The sequence below is a fragment of the Nylanderia fulva genome, unplaced genomic scaffold (genome assembly GCF_048542155.1).
Source record: "Nylanderia fulva isolate GAGA-0341 unplaced genomic scaffold, ASM4854215v1 Scaffold29, whole genome shotgun sequence".
NCBI classification, from domain to species: Eukaryota; Metazoa; Arthropoda; class Insecta; order Hymenoptera; family Formicidae; genus Nylanderia; species Nylanderia fulva.
Genome location: NW_028190358.1, coordinates 1,666,956 through 1,686,952, shown reverse-complemented (window position 1 = coordinate 1,686,952; position 19,997 = coordinate 1,666,956). Strand labels below are relative to the sequence as shown.

The window sequence follows — 19,997 nt, the reverse complement described above, 5'->3', positions numbered from 1 at the left end:
AGCAGTATTTTAAGTAGAAAAATAACGTTAAGGTCAGACGAACGAAGCGTCGCTGATCTCGATTGCAATCTCCTCATCGGCAAGTATCCGTACAAAATTCGAAGTTACATGAAAATCGAATTAGCGTTCAGCTAATTTGTTGTTAATTACGTCGAGCTTGATAAAAAATTTGCCATGTAAAAATCGAGCAACGTTAATTTGCGATGAATCGCGCCGCAAAGCGCGAGCAGTATTTTAAGTAGAAAAATAACGTTAGGGTCAGACAAACAAAGCGTCGCTGATCTCGATTGCGATCTCTTCATCGGCAAGTATCCGTACAAAATTCGAAGCTACATGAAAATCAAATTAGCGTTCAGCTAATTTGTTGTTAATCACGTCGAGCTTGATAAAAAATTTGTCATGTAAAAATCGAACGCGATTGAGCAACGTAAATTTGCGAAGAATCGCGCCGCAAATCGCCAGCAATACTTTAAGTAGAGAAAGAACGATAGGGTCAGACGAACGAGGCGTTACTGATCTCGATTGCGATCTTCTCATCGGCAAGTATACGTACAAAATTTGAAGCTACATGAAAATCGAATTAGCGTTCAGCTAATTTGTTGTTAATCACGTCGAGCTTGATAAAAAATTTGTCATGTAAAAATCGAGCAACGTAAATTTGCGAAGAATCGCGCCGCGAAGCGCGAGCAGTATTTTAAGTAGAAAAATAACGTTAGGGTCAGACGAACGAAGCGTTGCTGATCTCGATTGCGATCTCCTCATCGGCAAGTATCCGTACAAAATTTGAAGCTACATGAAAATCGAATTAGGGTTCAGCTAATTTGTTGTTAATTACGTCAAGCTTGATAAAAAATTTGTCATGTAAAAATCGAGCAACGTAAATTTGCGATAAATCGCGCCGCGAAGCGCGAGCAGTATTTTAAGTAGAAAAATAACGTTAGGGTCAGACGAACGAGGCGTCGCTGATCTCGATTGCGATCTTCTCATCGGCAAATATCTGTACAAAATTTGAAGCTACATGAAAATCGAATTAGCGTTTAGCTAATTTGTTGTTAATCACGTGGAGCTTGATAAAAAATTTGTCATGTAAAAATTGAACGCGATCGAGCAACGTAAATTTGCGAAGAATTGCGCCGCGAAGCGCGAGCAGTATTTTAAGTAGAAAAGTAACGTTAGGGTCAGACGAACGAGGCGTCGCTGATTTCGATTGCGATCTTCTCATCGACAAGTATCCGTACAAAATTCGAAGCTACACGAAAATCGAATTAGCGTTCAGCTAATTTGTTGTTAATCACGTCAAGCTTGATAAAAAATTTGTCATGTAAAAATCGAACGCGATCGAGCAATTAAAGTCACTCGAAGAGCAAGACATCGTCTTCTTCTAACAGCAACTCGCTCGTTTCCTCTTTCCGACATCGGTCAATGACCGGGATATATCTCCAGAAACACCTCGTATCGAACATTAAGAGAATCGCAGACGATCCTCGACGAGATGGCTTTTGTTCCGAGAACGACAGATCGCCGACCTGTATAATTCCTCGGAGAGTTCCAATAATTTTGATATGTAAATACAAGGTGGAATCTCCTTGTCTCGCAATATTGGCCTGATTAAAATATCTCGGGTGCTTGGATTATCACCGGAACTCGTCGTCGTCGTCGAAACTGTCCCAGCCAGACATCTTATCCCATACTTGGGAACCTCTTTCGACCGGAATAGTCGATCGAATTATCCAACCGATTTTTATTAAATACGAAAATGCTGGCAATGTTCAAATGTTTTTCTTTTAATTGTAAAACCTCCTTTTTTAATTATTTATATTTAAACTTAAAAATTAAAGAATCACAAAAAAATATATACAATATATTTAATTTTATATCTAAATTCTAATGTTAATTTTGCACAAATTGATAAATCGTTTACTGTTAATCCATTATTCTGCTCAAAACACTCGACAATTTTATCGTAGCCGATTTGTGACCGGCATATTCGTGAAGACCAAAAGCATATCCCTCTTCTACTAGAATTGAAAGACCGTACGTTGTTCTCGGTGAATAATAATTAGCGGTAAGCACCGACGATTCGTCGAGCATCGGGACAATTTAAGATTTTCATCTCGCGATGTCTCCTGATATCGAATTTATCCCCAGCTTCGCACGAACGCGACGACAGAATTAAAGATAAAAAAAAGAGACGTGCTGACTTCGATGAGGGTGAATGAACAATTAATAGCGGGAGGGTGACTCAATGTCGGCTAGGGATGGCGAAAACGCGAGGAGGCAACCGGGGTTATAATGACGAGGCACTAAATAACAGCGGCGACCGTTAAGGAATGACGAGATAAAAACCTTCTTGGATCGTTAGCAAGCATCCCGGCCATTTCTTATTTTCTCTCCGCTCGATCTCTCTCGGTCCCTCTCTCTCTCTCTCTCTCTCTCTCTCTCTCTCTCTCTCTCTCCCTCCCTTCTATGCCATCCTTTACGCGAAATGGACTCCTTCGCTCCTCGTCGAATATTTCTCTCTTCTCCCGTCCTCTGCCCATTTTCTCTCTTTGCCCTCGTCTTCCTCTACTCAATTCTCTCGCACCCCTTACAGAAACTTTTAATGTAATTGCCGCGGGACGTGAAAACCGCTGATACCGTTGCCCCTTCCTCCTGCCCCCCTCTTGGAGAAATCCGATCCGTGAAAATAAGTCGAGATAGCGGCATCCCCTGAAATCCCACCCACTCGCTTTCTCGCTTTTCCTAGCCGCGGTCTCTCTTTCCCCTTTTCTCTCTTTCTTTCTCTAGCTCCCTTCTCGTCGAAAAATTGTTTCATCTGCTCCTGCCGAGTCCCGTTTAATTTCCACTCTTCCCAGACCATTCCTGATAACGTCGCAAACGTTCTCTCACCGAGAATCTATCTCCCTTTGCACTCCTTTATCGTGAGCTCTCTTTATACTCACTCTATGCTCTTCCTCTCCTTCTTATATTATGTATTTTACACTCGCATTTATTATTCGTTAACCACATGGTTCCTAATATTGTGCAGGAAAGTGAGAGACATGGAAATTTTTCTAATTTTACTAAAGATCGGGATTATCGCAAAATCTAAAATTCTCATCAACGCTGAAATATTTATTTATTTATGTATAAAATTTATGGAAAAGAATCCTTTAATACAGATAATTTGATTATAATTACTAACAAAAGATGCAGAATAAGATGATAAAAGAAAAATATAGGAATAATAATTTTTGACAAGTTATAATAAAGAAAATTTAAATATCAGAATGCAAAAAAATTAAAGATGATACGATAATAAACGTTTAAAGGTCGATTATTCCATCTTCTTGATAAATTTTATCCGACAGATAGCATATTTTTATCTCGTTCTAGATAAGTTTAAAATAACGAATATATGCTATCTTGGATAAAATTTATCAAGAAAATGGAATCGGCTTTAAAAAACTAAGAAACATAAAAAAATACACAAGATTAGAGAATTTATTTACCCATACCCGATTCAGGGGGATTTAAATTTACCATAAAAAATACAATGCAATTCCTTATAAAAAATTAAATTGTATCTAAGAGGCCGGGAGGTTGGAATATGCAATTCAATAAGTCAAAGCAAATAATATGATCATGCTAATCCAATTAAAGAGAAACAATAAATATAAAAAGTTTCTTTACTTTTTATGTTCTTATCTTAACGTTACTAACTTAAATTTAGTATGAAATTATATGTATAATTGAAGTAATATATTTGATTTCCTCCGTAAAAGTATTCTGTGGAAAGAAAACGATCTTGGATTAATTATTACACAATATTTAATTTAATGCCCAAACAATGGCGACATATTTCAGTTTAGTCTATAACCAATAAGAAAAATAATAATTTTAAAATATTAAATATTTTTAAAATTTTTACACAAAATCATAATAAATTTAAATTGTAAAACGCACAATTTGTGACTATTTATTTACGTTTTTAAAATAAGAAATCTAATCTGCAAATTACTACATCTAAATCACGAATGGGGTTCATTACCGAGAAATCCAATATAATCTACAAAAATTATGACGTATATAAACATTTTTTCCAATCGTCATTAATAAATCATCAGTGTTATCAATGGGATGAAATATTTCAGATCATTTGCATACAATAGAAATTAAAAGCGCGCTTAGAGGCACCTTCTTCGTCATATATTATTAATAAAAAATAATTCTCCGTGAACGCTCATGAGATAGCGTTACTTAAACGTTATACAACCAACGACCACGCTTTACTCCAGTTTGAATATTGCGAGCGCTGGCCTAATCGTGCAAGCAATTACAAACGGGGAGCGTCACTCGGGCTGCCCGGTCGCTGAAGGCCAAGAAGACGTCTCGGCGGACGCCGGCGATACCGAAACGCCTCTAACGATATTATTACGCGGTTCATTTAAGTTAGATAACAATGACTGTCTATGGCCGGCGCGCAAGGAGGGAAACGCGCTACAGTATCCGCCACATCTCTCGCTTCCACCCTAATTACTTTCCGGCCTCCGGCGGCGGCGTCAGCAGCAGAGCGTCGGAGAGCAAGGGTAGCTCGGTAAGGCCATCTTCATCGACCTATTCCTTCCTTGTCTCTCCCTTTACCTACCCTTCCCATCCTACCAAACGGACCTTCGACCTAACACGGCGTAAGATAGGTAAGGTAAGTAGATAGGCACGACGTATCCAGGTCGAGCACCTGGCCGGCTCGTCTATTCGCAAGAAGAGGGCAAGAGGAATTCCTTCTCTCGCGCTCCCTCTTCGTTTTATTTCTTATACTCCAGTTTAATTAGTTCCCCGATAATGCCCGCTATCTCTCCTCCGCAGAGCGCGGAACCCAACCCCGAAGCCGGAGAGTCTGAACATACCGAGCCGTCGTTGGTCTGAAACGATTCGTCTAGCATCCCGCAGTGGCGTTCCAGTACCGATCGGCTCGACTACTTTCGCCCGTCGAATTTAATTTCTCAACGATCGTCGCTGCGAACGCACACGCTTCTGTATATCTATCTGGGTTATCACCGATGTGGAAATTCGGTGCATATCTGAATATAAATAATACTCGTTCGACTATATGTCATTGTCCGAAATTCCGATAATTTTGACGACATTTTAAATGATTTGTTTTGAAAGCATTTTGAAAAACGACAAGTCGCTGCAGCCATATAGTTTTCGGAAGTTATTATCGAAAATAATGGAGATAACATTTTATATTTAATTTCTCATCACGTTTTTATGACTCTTTCAATTCGAATTAGATATTAAATTATTTTTTATTCAATTCTTTATATGCAACAGGAGTTTGGCGAGCAAAAAAAAAGGCAGAATTCATCGTGTAAAATATTTTACACAGTGACACAACAGTGAAATATCGAAAAAATATTGACGAGTAAAAATCGAAATGACAATAATTTGATATTTAGATTCATAAAATGTTTTCAAAAATTTCTTTCGTATCGCTTTCTTTATGACATGCAATTTTAATTCTTATTTCGTAATTTAATTCAAATATTAACATATTGTTAAATGGAAATAAAAACCAATTGTGCCACTTATTTTATGTTGCAAAGAGATACTTAAAAATAATTACTATTCACACGTTATCATGTTATCGATATCATGACCTTATCCAAGTTATCTTATCTAAAATTTTAAAGCTTAAAAGCGAACCGCACATAGAAGTCGACAGTAAATTTAGAGATATCGATAGTGCGAATTAAGGTTATATCTAGTAATAATGTTAAAATCAATTATCATAGTGTCAATTTTATGGATTATTGCTGATGCTGCTCGCATTCTTGTAGTTCTTCTAGAGCCATCTTACAGTCATCAGGTTTCTATACAATTATTCTATTTTTTATATATAAAAATTTTTGTTGTATTATAAAACAATTTTTTATAAATTTTTGTCTCTTGATCTTTATTTTGTTTCTTTTTAGATTATCTTAGAATATTTTATTAAATTTAGATTTTTAATTAGATTATATATTATTAAACGCAAGCGTTGATAAAACGTACTTTCTAAGTAACTTTTAAAATATTTAAGGCCAGTTCTTTCAACTTTTTGATCAATTTTATCCGACAGACGACATATGTTTATCTTTTTTTAAACTTATTTGAAAAGAAACGAAGATATGCTATCTGTCGGGTAAAATTTATAGTTAAGAAGTTGAAACAACCGTTGAAACAAAAGCCTTATTATCTCTGTCTAATCTTCAAACCTTTTGTAATTTTTTAATTACACTATTCTAATACAAGAAAAAAAATTAACTTTACTAACTGTTGCATAGACAAATTATAATTATTGCACCTTATTTAAATCACCAATTTTCCTCTTGTTTCTAATCTTCGCTCACATAACGTCGTTATAATATAAGCTTCAACAATTAACAAGATATCTATATAAATAGATCGATAATACTGCGTCGAAAGTATAAAATCCGAAGATCTACGAATACTCCTGAACACGGCGAATAATCTGCAATCCTAACATATAACTTTGCAACAAAATAGCACCGGGTTATCGATCGATTGGCACCAGTCGGCCGAAACGCCGACAATAACTCGCGCCTTTCGCGTACGAACCGCGTAGCCGATTTCCAGGCAAGCTTCCAACCAGGAAACGATTCAACCTGTCCAAGTCGTATGTTTGTTTTGGAATAGCCGCAATGTGCCCTTTTCCCTTCCCTTGCTCTCTCTCTCTCTCTCTCTCTCATCAAACAGGTCGTCTTTCTGGTGGTGGCGTCGCCGCCGCTATCTCCCACCGCCACCCATCGTCCATCCGATACGCGAACCCAACCCTCTTCGGTGGTAGCGGCGGCAGCAACTCCAGTGAAAGAGCACCCTTTCGGGGTTTGTGATGCGTGCAGATGGTCGTGCACAGGGAAATCACGCGTGGCTGCGCACAACTGCGCGGCTACACCAAATGCAAAACGCTCGGCGGACCGACGCCAATTAGGCCAATGACGCTCCTCGTGCTACCTATGATAATGGTAACGTTGGTCTCCCTTCCTCCCAGTTCACATCGACCTCTACGTCCGTAGTTTTCCGCCCTCTCCTCCCGATATAACCTGTATGCGCCCCTGCGCAATGAGATGTCGAAGAGGCAATTGGGAGCACGATCACAGTTGCCACTGTCACATCCGCGGGAAATGTTATACTTTAGAAGAACGCGGCGATTTCCACGAGGAATCAGTTATGTGTCAGAAATAAAAAATATTGGATTAAATTATTATATATTAAAATTATATTAAAATAACAGTTCAACAACAGCTAATTATAAGACAGAAAACTCAATTAATTGACATTTAATTATAAGCCACCTATATCCTTATAAGCGCATGATATTATTTAATATTTAAGCAATATTCTAGGCGTATTTTTAGAATATTTAATATTCTAAGAATACGCCTAGAACATTAAATAATATCATGTGCTTATAGGGATAGTTCTTCCTAGTAAAAAACCACTAGTTAAAAAGACGTCGAATCAACGTCTTTTACACCAAATTTGGCCTAGAATATTGCTTAAATATTAAATTTCTAAGAATACGTCTAGAATATTAAATAAAATCATGTGCTTATAGGGATAGTTTTTCCTAGTGAGAAATCACTAGTTAAAAAGACGTCGAATCAACGTCTTTCACACCAAATTTGGCCTAGAATATTGCTTAAATATTGAATTTCTAAGAAATATACGTCTAGAATATTAAATAAAATCATGTGCTTATTATAAGGATAGTTCCCAGTGAGAAATCACTAGTTAAAAAGACGTCGAATTACCAAATTTTCTTTTTAACTAGTAATTTCGCACTGGGTTATGCCATTGGATCTTAGGGTACATTCCGTTTCACGCATGATGCACATGATGCATCATTTATCCTTGTTTAACATTTGGTGAACAACAAGGATAAATGATGCATTATGTACATCATTCGTGAAACGAAAAATGTACTCTTTTACTCTCTGGACCTCTTTTCCTCTCTTATTCTTCTGTTTCTGTTTTCTTATAGCATTTATTCACGAAAACACAATTGCGCGCACACTAGTCAACAGCAAAAATGTCAATAAATCTACAAATGTCATCACATTATCTCTCAAGATAAGATCATAACAAGTACATACATTTTACGTAATGCCGATTACACATTTTTTACAAACAAGTAAGAATTATCAGCTTGCACAATTTAATTAATTGTCGCGTTTGATAATTCGTAAGAATATACGGCTATTTAAAATTAAAGTTTTGAAGAGAATATTCAGAAATATATGATATATATGTTAGTATACTAACTACTCATGTGATAGATTTAGATAGAATCGCGTAAAATACGTGAACAAAAATTTCACAAATATTATTACTATAACGTTAAAATATTATACCTTTAATGCTATTTTTTGAATCATTTTACTCATCGATTAATATATCAATCTTTCAATTCAATGTCATGCATATTATACTTATATATAAATAAATAAAAAACTGAAAACTCAGGATGCGAAATATATTCGAGTTCAAACAAATTTACAAAATGCAATATTATCGCTCATATAATATCGCGATGAAACAATTTATAATTTCCACTTTCCATCGCTACATGATTTCTACTTCGAATTAATATATTGCAAAATATATGCAAAAGATGAATATCTGTCGTTCACCTTTACGCGTTGCTTATCGTAAAAATTAGTTAATCGCACGAGCTGATAATTGTAGTAATCATAACAGATAATCGTCTTTGATAATTCTCAATATTTTTTACGATCGCATCTCGAAAGGTCATACACCTCTGCCGCACGAATCAAGGCTGTAAATAACAACAGCACGCTATGCCTTACACTGGGTAATAATTTGTATTGTTATTATAAAATATTTAATATATTACGAAATAAACGCACAGGGAATATGTCTCTTGAATTTCAAATTAATAAACGCTTGACGTTACTTTAAACGCTCGATCCTGTGATTCGTATCACATTCTTTATCCAAAAATAATTAACAAATTACATTTGAATTAGTAAAAAGTTTAAAGTGTGAGGCAAAATGTTATATACATTCAATATTTCGATATTTAAATAATATTTCAACCATCGCTCATAAATATCGCAATAAAATAAACAATAATTTATAATTCCAATCTTTTATCGCTCACTATTATATAAAATTGTGTATTTGCATACTTAAAATAATTTAAATATACTAGATAATCAAATAATACTTATCAATTTTAAATTATCTTGGAATCTTAATTTGATATGTCAATCATTCAAATCACTTCTCTAAAAGCACTAATATATAAATCTAAACACCTTTCTATCTTCCTATCTTATATATAGATAGATAAGAAATGATAGGAAAGATGATAAGAAACACAGCTCAAAACTTTAGCATCTCTTATTCAAGTTATCTTATCCGTGTAATGATATCTTCTTCTTCTTCTTAAATTCTTTTTGAGCCAGTCGCAAGTGCGACTGTCGGCCATCAGTGAGTTATATTTTGAAAAGATATTAGACCAGAACGGAACACAAAGGAAAAAAATTTTTCAGACGAAACACGTCTAAACGTACTATTATATACTTTTAATAAACAGTAAAACTGCTGTTTTTAACTAAACACGTCAAATGGACGTTCTTCTGGTGGCATAACTAAACTGTTTTCGAACAATAAAACAGGGCAGGTTCGATCGTTTGCTGAACACTCTCTCGTCATTTGTGTGCTAGTAGGGATATAGTATTTGTGTCGACGCGCGTTTGCAATGGTCAGAAAATAACAAAAAAAACCACGTGACTCCAAGAGCCAATCAAACTTCGGAGTTGGGACATTTCTTATTACAGGAATTTACTAAAGAGCTAAACTAAAATTTAAAACAAGGCTTATGATAGACCTTCTAGTGTAGAGAAGTCTTCAGTCACGAAAGGTTCTGTGCATATCTTGTGAAATGTTGTTAAAATCAATTTTAATAGTGTCGATCCTATGGATCCATTGGACGATTATCGCTGATACTGCTCGCATTATTGTGGTTTTACTGGAGCCATCTTACAGCCACCAGGTTTTTTCTCTATTATATAAAGAATTTTATCATCTTATTGTAAAGTAATGTTATGAGTCTCCTTAAAACTTTCTTAAACAACGCCAGTGTTTTTATATTTAAAAGATGCATCTATTTTTAGATATCTTTAAAATTTCATGAATTTTTGCCTAAAATTGAATATAATAATAAAACAGAGAAATAGAATACTTTTAAAATTTGTTCTTAACTTAACTGTCTTTATACATAATTATGTATAAATAGTTTTGAAAAAGATATTTCTATTACATTATATTTAAATGTTCATGTATTTATATACAAGGAAGCTTTATTTTATATAATAAACATATGTACAATATATGTCTATAGAAAGCTTGTAGAAATATAAAAATTTTCGCGAAATATATTCAGATAATAGTTATCCACAGTCAAAGAGCTAAACATTATATGAAAATATTTTAAAGCGGTGCTCTTTATTAGGACACGCATCTTGTGTGTGAGCTATGTTTAAAATTCAGTTATCTACATAGCCTTTATCCGCTTTACATCGTAGAGATTTGCACGAAAAGGCGTGCTCTTATATACGATGCGAGATATTAAATTCCTTACTTACGTCGGTTTATGGATAAAGAAAACTAGATGAGATGTAAATAAAAATTTTAGCACATAATTTATACGAATATATTGTAAAGATATTTTTCAATCAAAATCTAATATTTCTTTCTATAATATTGCTTTGTTAGCTTCAAATTTCTATAAGGAATATCTTTATCTATTTTCAAATTTCGAGAAGAGAGATATTTTTATACTATATCTTGTATAGAGGATATTTTTTATATAGGAAGATATATGATCTTCTTTCTTCGACAGAGTCAATTCTTCCTCGGCTCGAAACAAACGTAGCAGCGTTATTCGAGAATTAGTTACGTTCTTTTTTCTTATTGAATCTGGGTAACAATAGCATGAATGCATAGATAGAGCTAAATACTGGGAAACAAAAGATGTTTTGTTAAAAAGAAACTATAGAACGATATTTCTCCCTTACCTGAAAAAGGAATTAAGACTGGCAAGACCTTGACTAGCCAACATCAGACAGAAGCGCACAAAAAAATTTTGGAAGTTGTAGAAAATTAAATCAGAACAAATATGCAGCGTAAAGGTTCAAAGTTTAATACATAAAATTTGATATCTTTTTAAGTAAATGAAAAATATTGCCAAGCGTCCTGATCGGTCTTAACTTAAAGAAAGACGATCGTAAAGTTGCATTATTAGGGGTGGTTATTTAATGTATTTTCTTAAGGCTGAAATTTTTATCAACTCGCGTTCTCCAGACCGTTAGATCGGTCTGGCTTTCCACATATATTACTTTGATAGCATCGAAAATATGCTGTAAAAATTTCAGCCTTAAGAAAACACTTTTGTTCCCCAGTATTTCAGCTCTATCTATGCATTCATGCTATTGTTACCAGATTCAATAAGAAAAAAAGACGTAACTAATTCTCGAATAACGTTGACTGCGGTGCGTTTGTTTAAGCCGAGCGGGAAAGCCCAAATAGATCTATGACAAGAAGGGTCAATGACCACAAGGGAAGGCCCAAATAGATTAATGACTAGAAGGATCAATGACCACAAGGGTCACTTTTATTCTATTCAAAGCCGTTCACTCAATGGTCCCTTTTTTAGCAAGAGAGCTTTTTCTCACGACCGGACTTTGCGCTATTATTGGAGTTGGAAAGAAACAAGAATGGGTTTATTTAATTAATTAAATGCAGATATACATAGGATTATTTAATTAATTAAATGCAGATATTCTTCAAATTATTTATATATTTTATTTTACGATAAAATAAATTTGATAATCGTTGATATAATCAGTCAGGAAAATTAGAATATTATGCATAAATGCAATATGTGTTGTAGTAATCACATTAAATTTGTTTATTTCTATTTCTTTGTTCATTCTCTTTGTTCTTCTTTATTTGTAAACTTAAGAATGAATGAACTTAAAGAAATTTATCCTCAAAAGCACAGAAATACAATATATATATATATATACATATTGTAAAACATTAAATATATTATGTGTGCAATTTAATCGATATTACAATATATTAACCTGTTGCGCACATGAGTTTTCACACTACATTTACATCTGCTTTATATTATTATCATACAACATAATAAAATTAATTGATTAATTTTTCAAAGTTATTACTAATATTATTTTAAAGATATTATTAATATTATCTATTATAAGATATATTAATATTGAAAGAAAAGTTCAATATCACTTGAGAAACGTGATTGGATACTTAAATACTTATGACATTAATTATATTGTTACATGCTTTTTTTAAATTAGTTTACATGCTTTTTTAATATTAGTTTATGTACATAAAGAAATATGTCAATTCTAACGCTAAATATTCATTCAAATGACTATTTATTAGTATAAGACAAACATTAGCAATTTTGTTGATGTGCATAATATAATAACGCTATACAAATTTGCTATTCGTAAACATAATAATTTAAAACACGATCTACACTCCATTCCTCTCAGCCAATAGAGCCACACGCGATGTTATTGCGACAAGAAAGAATTTGGAAACTAAGGAATTTGTGTCCTATGGTTGGGATCTCAGAAATTCCTCTTGTTCCTCTCCTCACTTTCCCTGTAAAGGGAAATAGGCGAGAAAAATATTGGTCCGAAAGTCGGCTGAATCGGGAATCGAACCCGAGATCTTCCGCTTTCCGGGCGACTGCTCTTCCAACTGAGCTGAGAATAGCTATTGATTTCTAAGTGTTAGAAATCAATATTTCTCTCAATATTTATACCTCCAAAGCGTCGTGATTAGGCCCAGACGCGACGAAACAATCGAAACAATAATAAGAATATTAAGTCGGCTCCTTAATTTTTAAAACACGATCTACACTCCATTCCTCTCAGCCAATAGAGCCACTCGCGATGTTATTACGACAAGAAAGAAAGAAAATTTGGAAACTAAGGAATTTGTATCCTATGGTTGGGATCTCAGAAATTCCTCTTGTTCCTCTTCTCACTTCCCCTGTAAAGAAATAGGTGAGAAAAATATTAGTTCGAAAATTTTGCCGCCTATTTCTTTACAGGGGAAGTGAGAAGAGGAACAAGAGAAATTTCTGAGATCCCAACCATAGGATACAAATTTCTTAGTTTCCAAATTTTCGGACTAATATTTTTCTCACCTATTTCTTTACAGGGGAAGTGAGGAAAGGAATTTCTGAGATCCCAACCATAGGATACAAATTCCTTAGTTTCCAAATTTTCTTTCTTTCTTGTCGCAATAACATCGCGTGTGGCTCTATTGGCTGAGAGGAATGGAGTGTAGATCGCGTTTAAAAATTAAGGAGCCGACTTAATATTCTTATTATAATAATTTAAGTTTAAATATTTAAGTTATTATGATGCTTATAGAAAAATTTTTCAGCTTTTGTTCTACCTTATTGTTTATCATTAAGAAATTATATTTTTACTAACTGCAATTTTTACTAATCTATATTAGCATTTTAAACAAATTTAATTTTTTTTTTTAATTTGATTTATAACAATATTTATATTATAATTATTTACATGGTTTGCTATAAACAAACATTGACAAGTATGTACTTAGAAAAATGTGATTACTACAACACATATATTGCATTTATGCATAATAATATTCTATTCATAATTATAACAAAATAAAATCTATTTTCCTGACTGATTATATCAACAATTATCAAATTTATTTTATCGTAAAATAAAATATTCTAAATAATTTAAAGAATATCTGAGACAAACCCCTATGTGTGATAAAATCTTATAATTACATTTATAACATATCGTAGTATTTTATAATAATAATCATAAGATATTTTTCAATTACTGTATACTTATAAAACTATTTCTATATATATATATATATATATATATATATATACATATATATATATATAAAAGATATCAAGATTATGTTATAAGTATATATTGTGTATAATTATAGGCCTCAAATATATTACTTATCACTTTCCATAGCTATAGAAATCTATAAATATTAAACATTATAATTACATTAACTTTATAGGTGGCTTACAGACCAATAATGATAGAATTGGCTCAAAGGGGTCACGAGTTGACCGTTTTTACGCCGATTCCCATGAACGATTCGTCTCTTCAGAATTATACCGAGGTGAAATTGGAGTATTCCTCTTACAAAGTGGACGAGAAAATGGATGTATTTGCGTATGGTAAATTAGGGGTACAGTCGATTTTAGATGATTTCTATCATCGTAATGAAGAAATGACCGATAGTGCGCTATCCAATCCTGTCATGCAGCAATTAATATCACCGAACTACACCGAGAAATTTGATTTGGTCATTGTCGAATTCCTGTTTTATGACGCATTTTATGCACTATCGTACCGCTTCAACGCACCGCTGATCGGAATCTCTTCGGCATCGCTTCTGACTGTTCATCATTACGCATTTGGTAAGCGGAATGTTTAGTATTCGTGCATATGTATGTACGACACGTGTATAATTATGTCATTAATGTAATTGTGTTTCTCGTGTCGCAGGAAATCCCATATTATGGTCTCATTTGCCGGATTTATTAGTAAATGATTTAGATGATGAAATGAATTTTATACACCGTTTTTACAACGCGTATTATAGCCTTTTTCAAATATATTGGCATAAATATAAAATTATCCCCGTGCAGGAGAAGATGGTGCGGAAATATTTTGGGGACAGTGTGCCACCTGCTCACAAGCTTGTCTCAAATATGGCATTACTTTTATCAAATTACCATCCGTTCCTTTCACCGAATCCTTACGCACAAGAAATTATTCCTATAAGAGGATCTCGTCCTATAATAACTCAGAAGAATCATAGTCTACCACAGGTGCGTATAAGAGTAATATAAACTGTAAACAGAAAATGTCGTTGCAATAGATGTGTATAATAATATTGCTATAATATTAAGAAATTCCTGCATCTTAAAATCTTTGGCACAAAAACATTCTACGCATACATATACACATATATTGTACAACATAAAAAACCCTTGTAGAAATTTATCACTAATAACGCCAATTAATCACTTATTTTGAGTACTTAAAATCTACTGATATACAGTAATTTAAATACTCGAAATAAGTGATAAATTGACGTTACTAGTGATAAATTTCTATAAGGGAAATATTACGAAAAGTTTCTAATATATAATACAAATACTGCTTTTATATCTCAATGTTGCAACATACAATTTAATTTATATAAAGTTAATTGAAGCAAAATGTGTGCATTTTTGTAGGATCTGCAGAAAGAATTGGATGACGCAACAAAAGGATTTATATATTTCAGTTTGGGCTCCAACATAAGAGGCGTTTTTCTGTCTGACGAAAGACGTAATATGTTTCGAAAAACTTTCGAAAAATTACCTTACAAAATAGTGTGGAAGTTTGAGTCTGATTTCCCGGATAAACCAAACAATGTTATTATAAGGAACTGGTTGCCGCAACATGAAATTCTATGTTCGTAATTTTCATCGCGTGAAACCTCTATATAGAATATTGTAATACTGTTGAGTGTATGTAATACTGTCGAAAATTTTCAATTATATAAACATTCTGGGTTTATTTTATTTTAGCACATCCGAACATACGGCTCTTTATTTATCAAGGAGGCTTACAAAGCACCGAGGAAGCGATCGAAAATGGAATACCTATGATTGGCTTCCCCGTTGTAGCCGATCAGTATTATAATATAAAGCAACTGGTAAAGTATGGGTCGGGAAAAAGCTTTAGCATCACCGACGTGACTGAAGATGAGCTCAGAGAGACTATATACGAGGTCATTACGAATTCCAGGTAATTTCTTTGTTTTTATTTTTTTTATTAGCCGCGTGAATCCGTCTTTTTAAAAATATGCATGTCCGTACTTATTAATATCTCGATTTTTTTTACTTTTAATCTCAATTTTCAATTTAACTTTTATTTATTATTTCGTAAACAGTCATTTCTTTGAAACTATTATTTAATCCAATTTTGTCAAAAGCTCTTCTTTTAAATCTCTAAGTGGCAAACTATTCGTAGAACACAAAGTACGATTTTAATTCTTCTATAATTTAAATTTCTAGAATCTATAAACATAAGAAAATTGAGATCAACAATAGGAACAAATTTTGAGATGTTTAAGCCATTAATTCATTTGTGTCATCTCTCTACTTTTAGTTACAAGGAAAATATGCTGAAATTGCGCAACTTATTGCATGATAGACCGTACGATGAATTAAACTATGCCGTTTGGTGGATTGAGCACGTCATACGTCATAAAGGAGCACCACACCTTCGGAACAAATTGCGAGATATGCCCTGGTACAAGACTCAACTATGGGACATTATAGGATTTACATTGCTCGTATTGCTTGTTTCCGTTTATAGTTTATATCACTTTATTACTAGGGGACAACTATGGAACATAATAATAATTCTTACACTCGTATACTTGTTTCCGTTTATAGTTTATATCTTCATTATTATAAAGTTATTTACTTATATATGTAGTTTATATCACTTTATTAGAGTTAGTTATCTACTTACGTAGATTATACTGCTTAAGTACTAAATTACGTACTTATACTTACGTAATTTTTTCAAAGAACAGCAAATGCGTTTCCATAGAAAAGAAAAAGCAAGAATGCGATAATATTAAATTAAAGACACTCTAAAACGACATACTTACTGGAAATTATTTATAGAAAAAATGAAGTTTCTACGAGTACTTTTGCACGTTCTTTTGTATACATATTGTCGTTTTCACGTCTCAAATTACTCTGCATGTCGCAATGACTTGAAAGAAAAATTTCATCTCGATATCATCCATTTATTTTTCATCACTTGCGTGATGAAAAATAAATGGATGATATCGAGATGAAATTTTTCTTTCATATTGTAGTAAAACCACCAATTTTTCATTCTCGATTTAACGCGGATATAATGACATCTAGAAAAATTGTATTTTTTATGTAATAAAACAATGTACTAGATTAGACATATAACGAGATTGTTTCTTTCAAAGTCCCGAATTAAAGCGTATACTGATAATTTCAAAGTTATATTATATAATAAAGTTATTAATAATAATAGCACATATGCAAAAAAGAGATCAATAAAGTCATTGTTATACAATAATAACTAAGTTTGCTTGAAGATCATTTAATAGTACATGTGTATATAAAAATCATATACATTAAATTTTATAAATTATAATATTAAAACTCATATAACACAAATAGCAAGTATACCCTGCGAGGAAAATCGAAAAATAAAACGCTGATTCGCGTGTAAATTTAAATTTAATTATACAATAATACGCTGCAAATGATAACTCTCACGAATTTTCTGTTCGCAATTTCCGCGGTTGCGATATTCAAAATATACTCGTCGGAAAAATTGTTCATTTCTACAGGCACGTCCGCTTCGATGGCGGATGGAAGAGAGACGAATGGGGTGGAGAAGGGACAAGAGAAGGGGTGGAGGAGAGATTGGTGTACGTTTCAATAGCAATGAGCCGCGAAATTGCTTTACGCAATCGGCCATTATTTGCTTGAAAATTTCGCCGCGTATCCGCGAACGAGTCACCATTTGATATGATACGAAATATTATTCAATGTGCATCGCCGAGCGCGTTTGATTGCGCGCCGATCGCGCAATTATTGATGGTAACGACGCGCTAGGATACCTCTTCCTCGCCTCGTGTATATAATAAAACGTAACCGCACGCGTGCACGCGTGTACACACGCGGTTAGCGCACCGGCGCCTCTGCGATTATAAATCGAAGGAATGGATCAAACACAGACTATGATGCAATATGACGGCCAAAATTTCAGATTTATAATTTATTACAGAAAACGTAATAGGGAATACGCCCTTGACATGGTCCTCAATTTGATGATAAAAATTGGAGAATAAATGTTACGCGAGTATATTTCAAAATTAATATTGTCCCTTTAAACCATCCTATCGATATCATTCAACGATGAATAATGAACAAAAATTTCACTACTTGATCAATTTTCAAATATAAGAATAACAAAACTTTGTAATATTTTTTAGTTAATTATTTAATTAACTAATATAGTATGCGCTATATCATTATTTTTAAAATGTCACGTTACATGTAAATTAGCATCAACAATATTATAAATATCTAAATGTTTCGTTCAATTATCCTAACAAAGATATTTATATTGATATATGTAGAGCGAAATAAATGCAATCTTGTATTTCGCGAAACATTCAAGGTTGTTTCGTCACAAGAAACGAGGACTCAAATAGAATTCGAATTATAGCAGCATTCAAAATAATTCATATTTCTAAAAATTATCACTGCAGCTATTGAATTTTATATATAGCACGTACAATATAATTAAATTATATTAAAAAAAAAAAAATAAAAGACTATTTTTTTAATATAAACTTTTCTTTTCCTTAGGTTAGTTTTATTTTTCCTAATATTAGTTTTTAATGTTAGTTAATCCTCATCTCAGAAAATTAAAATAAATTTTAGTGCTCTGCATTGAAGCATTTAAATAATTAATTTTTGTAGAAATAGAAAAAATTTTATTTTGACATCTGCGCTATATTCACTTAAATCAATTGAATCATGAAGTTCTCATTAAATTTTTCTACGAAATTCTTTTTGAAGAATTAAAAGTTTCAAAGATAATATTCAATTTAAAGAAAATAAGATTCTTTTCCAGTGCATCACATATTATTGTAGCATATAACAAAATTAAAAGAACAACCGGTAATATGTAAAAAAAAATTACAAAGATTGATTCACTTATTTGTTTGAATTTGAAGAAAATGATTTCTTCTCGAATCGTGTAATGATTCGAGAAGATGTAATTGATTCGAAGGCTTCCATTTTTCTACGAGCATCTTATCACGCGTAGAACCATCCCCGATAACGCCAAGTTCGAAGTCTATGTTAAGGGAAGGAGAAAGTACAGACAGACAGAGAGAGTGAGTGTGTATAAGGAAGCAGCAGCGCGACGGCGGTCGGGCTGAAAGGGGCGAATACCTTTTAGGAGCTTAGAGATTACACTTGGGGGACGAGCTGGCAGTAATGCAAAGGTGAGTCTCGCGGGCGCAAGCCGCTCATTCCCACGAAGGATTCGACTGAACTTATAATACCTACGATGTGGGATCGGTTGCGGCACGCTTCATACCCTCTCCTTCCAGCCTCCTTCTCTTCTCTCTCTCTCTCTCTTACACTATCGTTTCATTGACACTCTCAGTTGATCACGTCACGCGCGCTTGACGCATTCATAATTCAATATCAAATGCGAATCGCGTCGATCTCGCCCCGATAGGGCTTACGAAATTACACCCGGATTCGATTGATTGCCGATTTATCGAACAAGGAGCTTTCTTTATTAATTATGAAGCAGTAAAGGATCTATACGATTGCAGAAAATATTAAAAATAAGTGTAAATCAATTAAACGAATACTTTTTGATAGTCCGAAGTATCTTACATTGATATATCTTTATATTTAACATGTGGTATATATGATTTTTTTCTTTTTAGAGAAGGTTGGATTTATTCTTAATAATTAGATTTAAAACAATTTGTCTTGCCCGTATAACGACGAACGTCTCTCTCCGGGATTTTTACCGCTAGCAAAGCAACGATGAGACTTGTCATTCAATGCGAGAAATACCTTGAATAGCAATATCTATTATCGCGGGATTACACTTGAACGGACATCTCGTTTCATCGTGATCGGATTAGGCTTTATAGGAGCGAGGAGGAAAGGGAAGGTATGGATCGAGTGAAAAAGGAAGCGGGAAGATTTCTCAAAGAAGCGGGGAAGAAGAGTGAATATCGCGTCATAGGAGACGGTATCGCTTTAATCCGCCACGGGG

The 19,997-nt window shown here is 33.5% G+C and overlaps 1 protein-coding gene across 1 annotated transcript; it reads left to right on the top strand.

Annotated features, from left to right (window-relative positions):
- Positions 1-5,721: 5,721 nt before the first annotated feature.
- LOC114933098 (UDP-glycosyltransferase UGT5-like) lies at positions 5,722-16,959 on the top strand. The gene is made up of 6 exons (XM_029305558.2): positions 5,722-5,848; positions 14,146-14,551; positions 14,640-14,965; positions 15,377-15,596; positions 15,713-15,932; positions 16,296-16,959. Exons 1-6 carry the CDS (start codon positions 5,753-5,755, stop codon positions 16,666-16,668), a joined length of 1,641 nt encoding a protein of 546 aa, XP_029161391.2. The 5' UTR covers positions 5,722-5,752; the 3' UTR covers positions 16,669-16,959.
- The last annotated feature ends 3,038 nt before the right edge of the window (positions 16,960-19,997 follow it).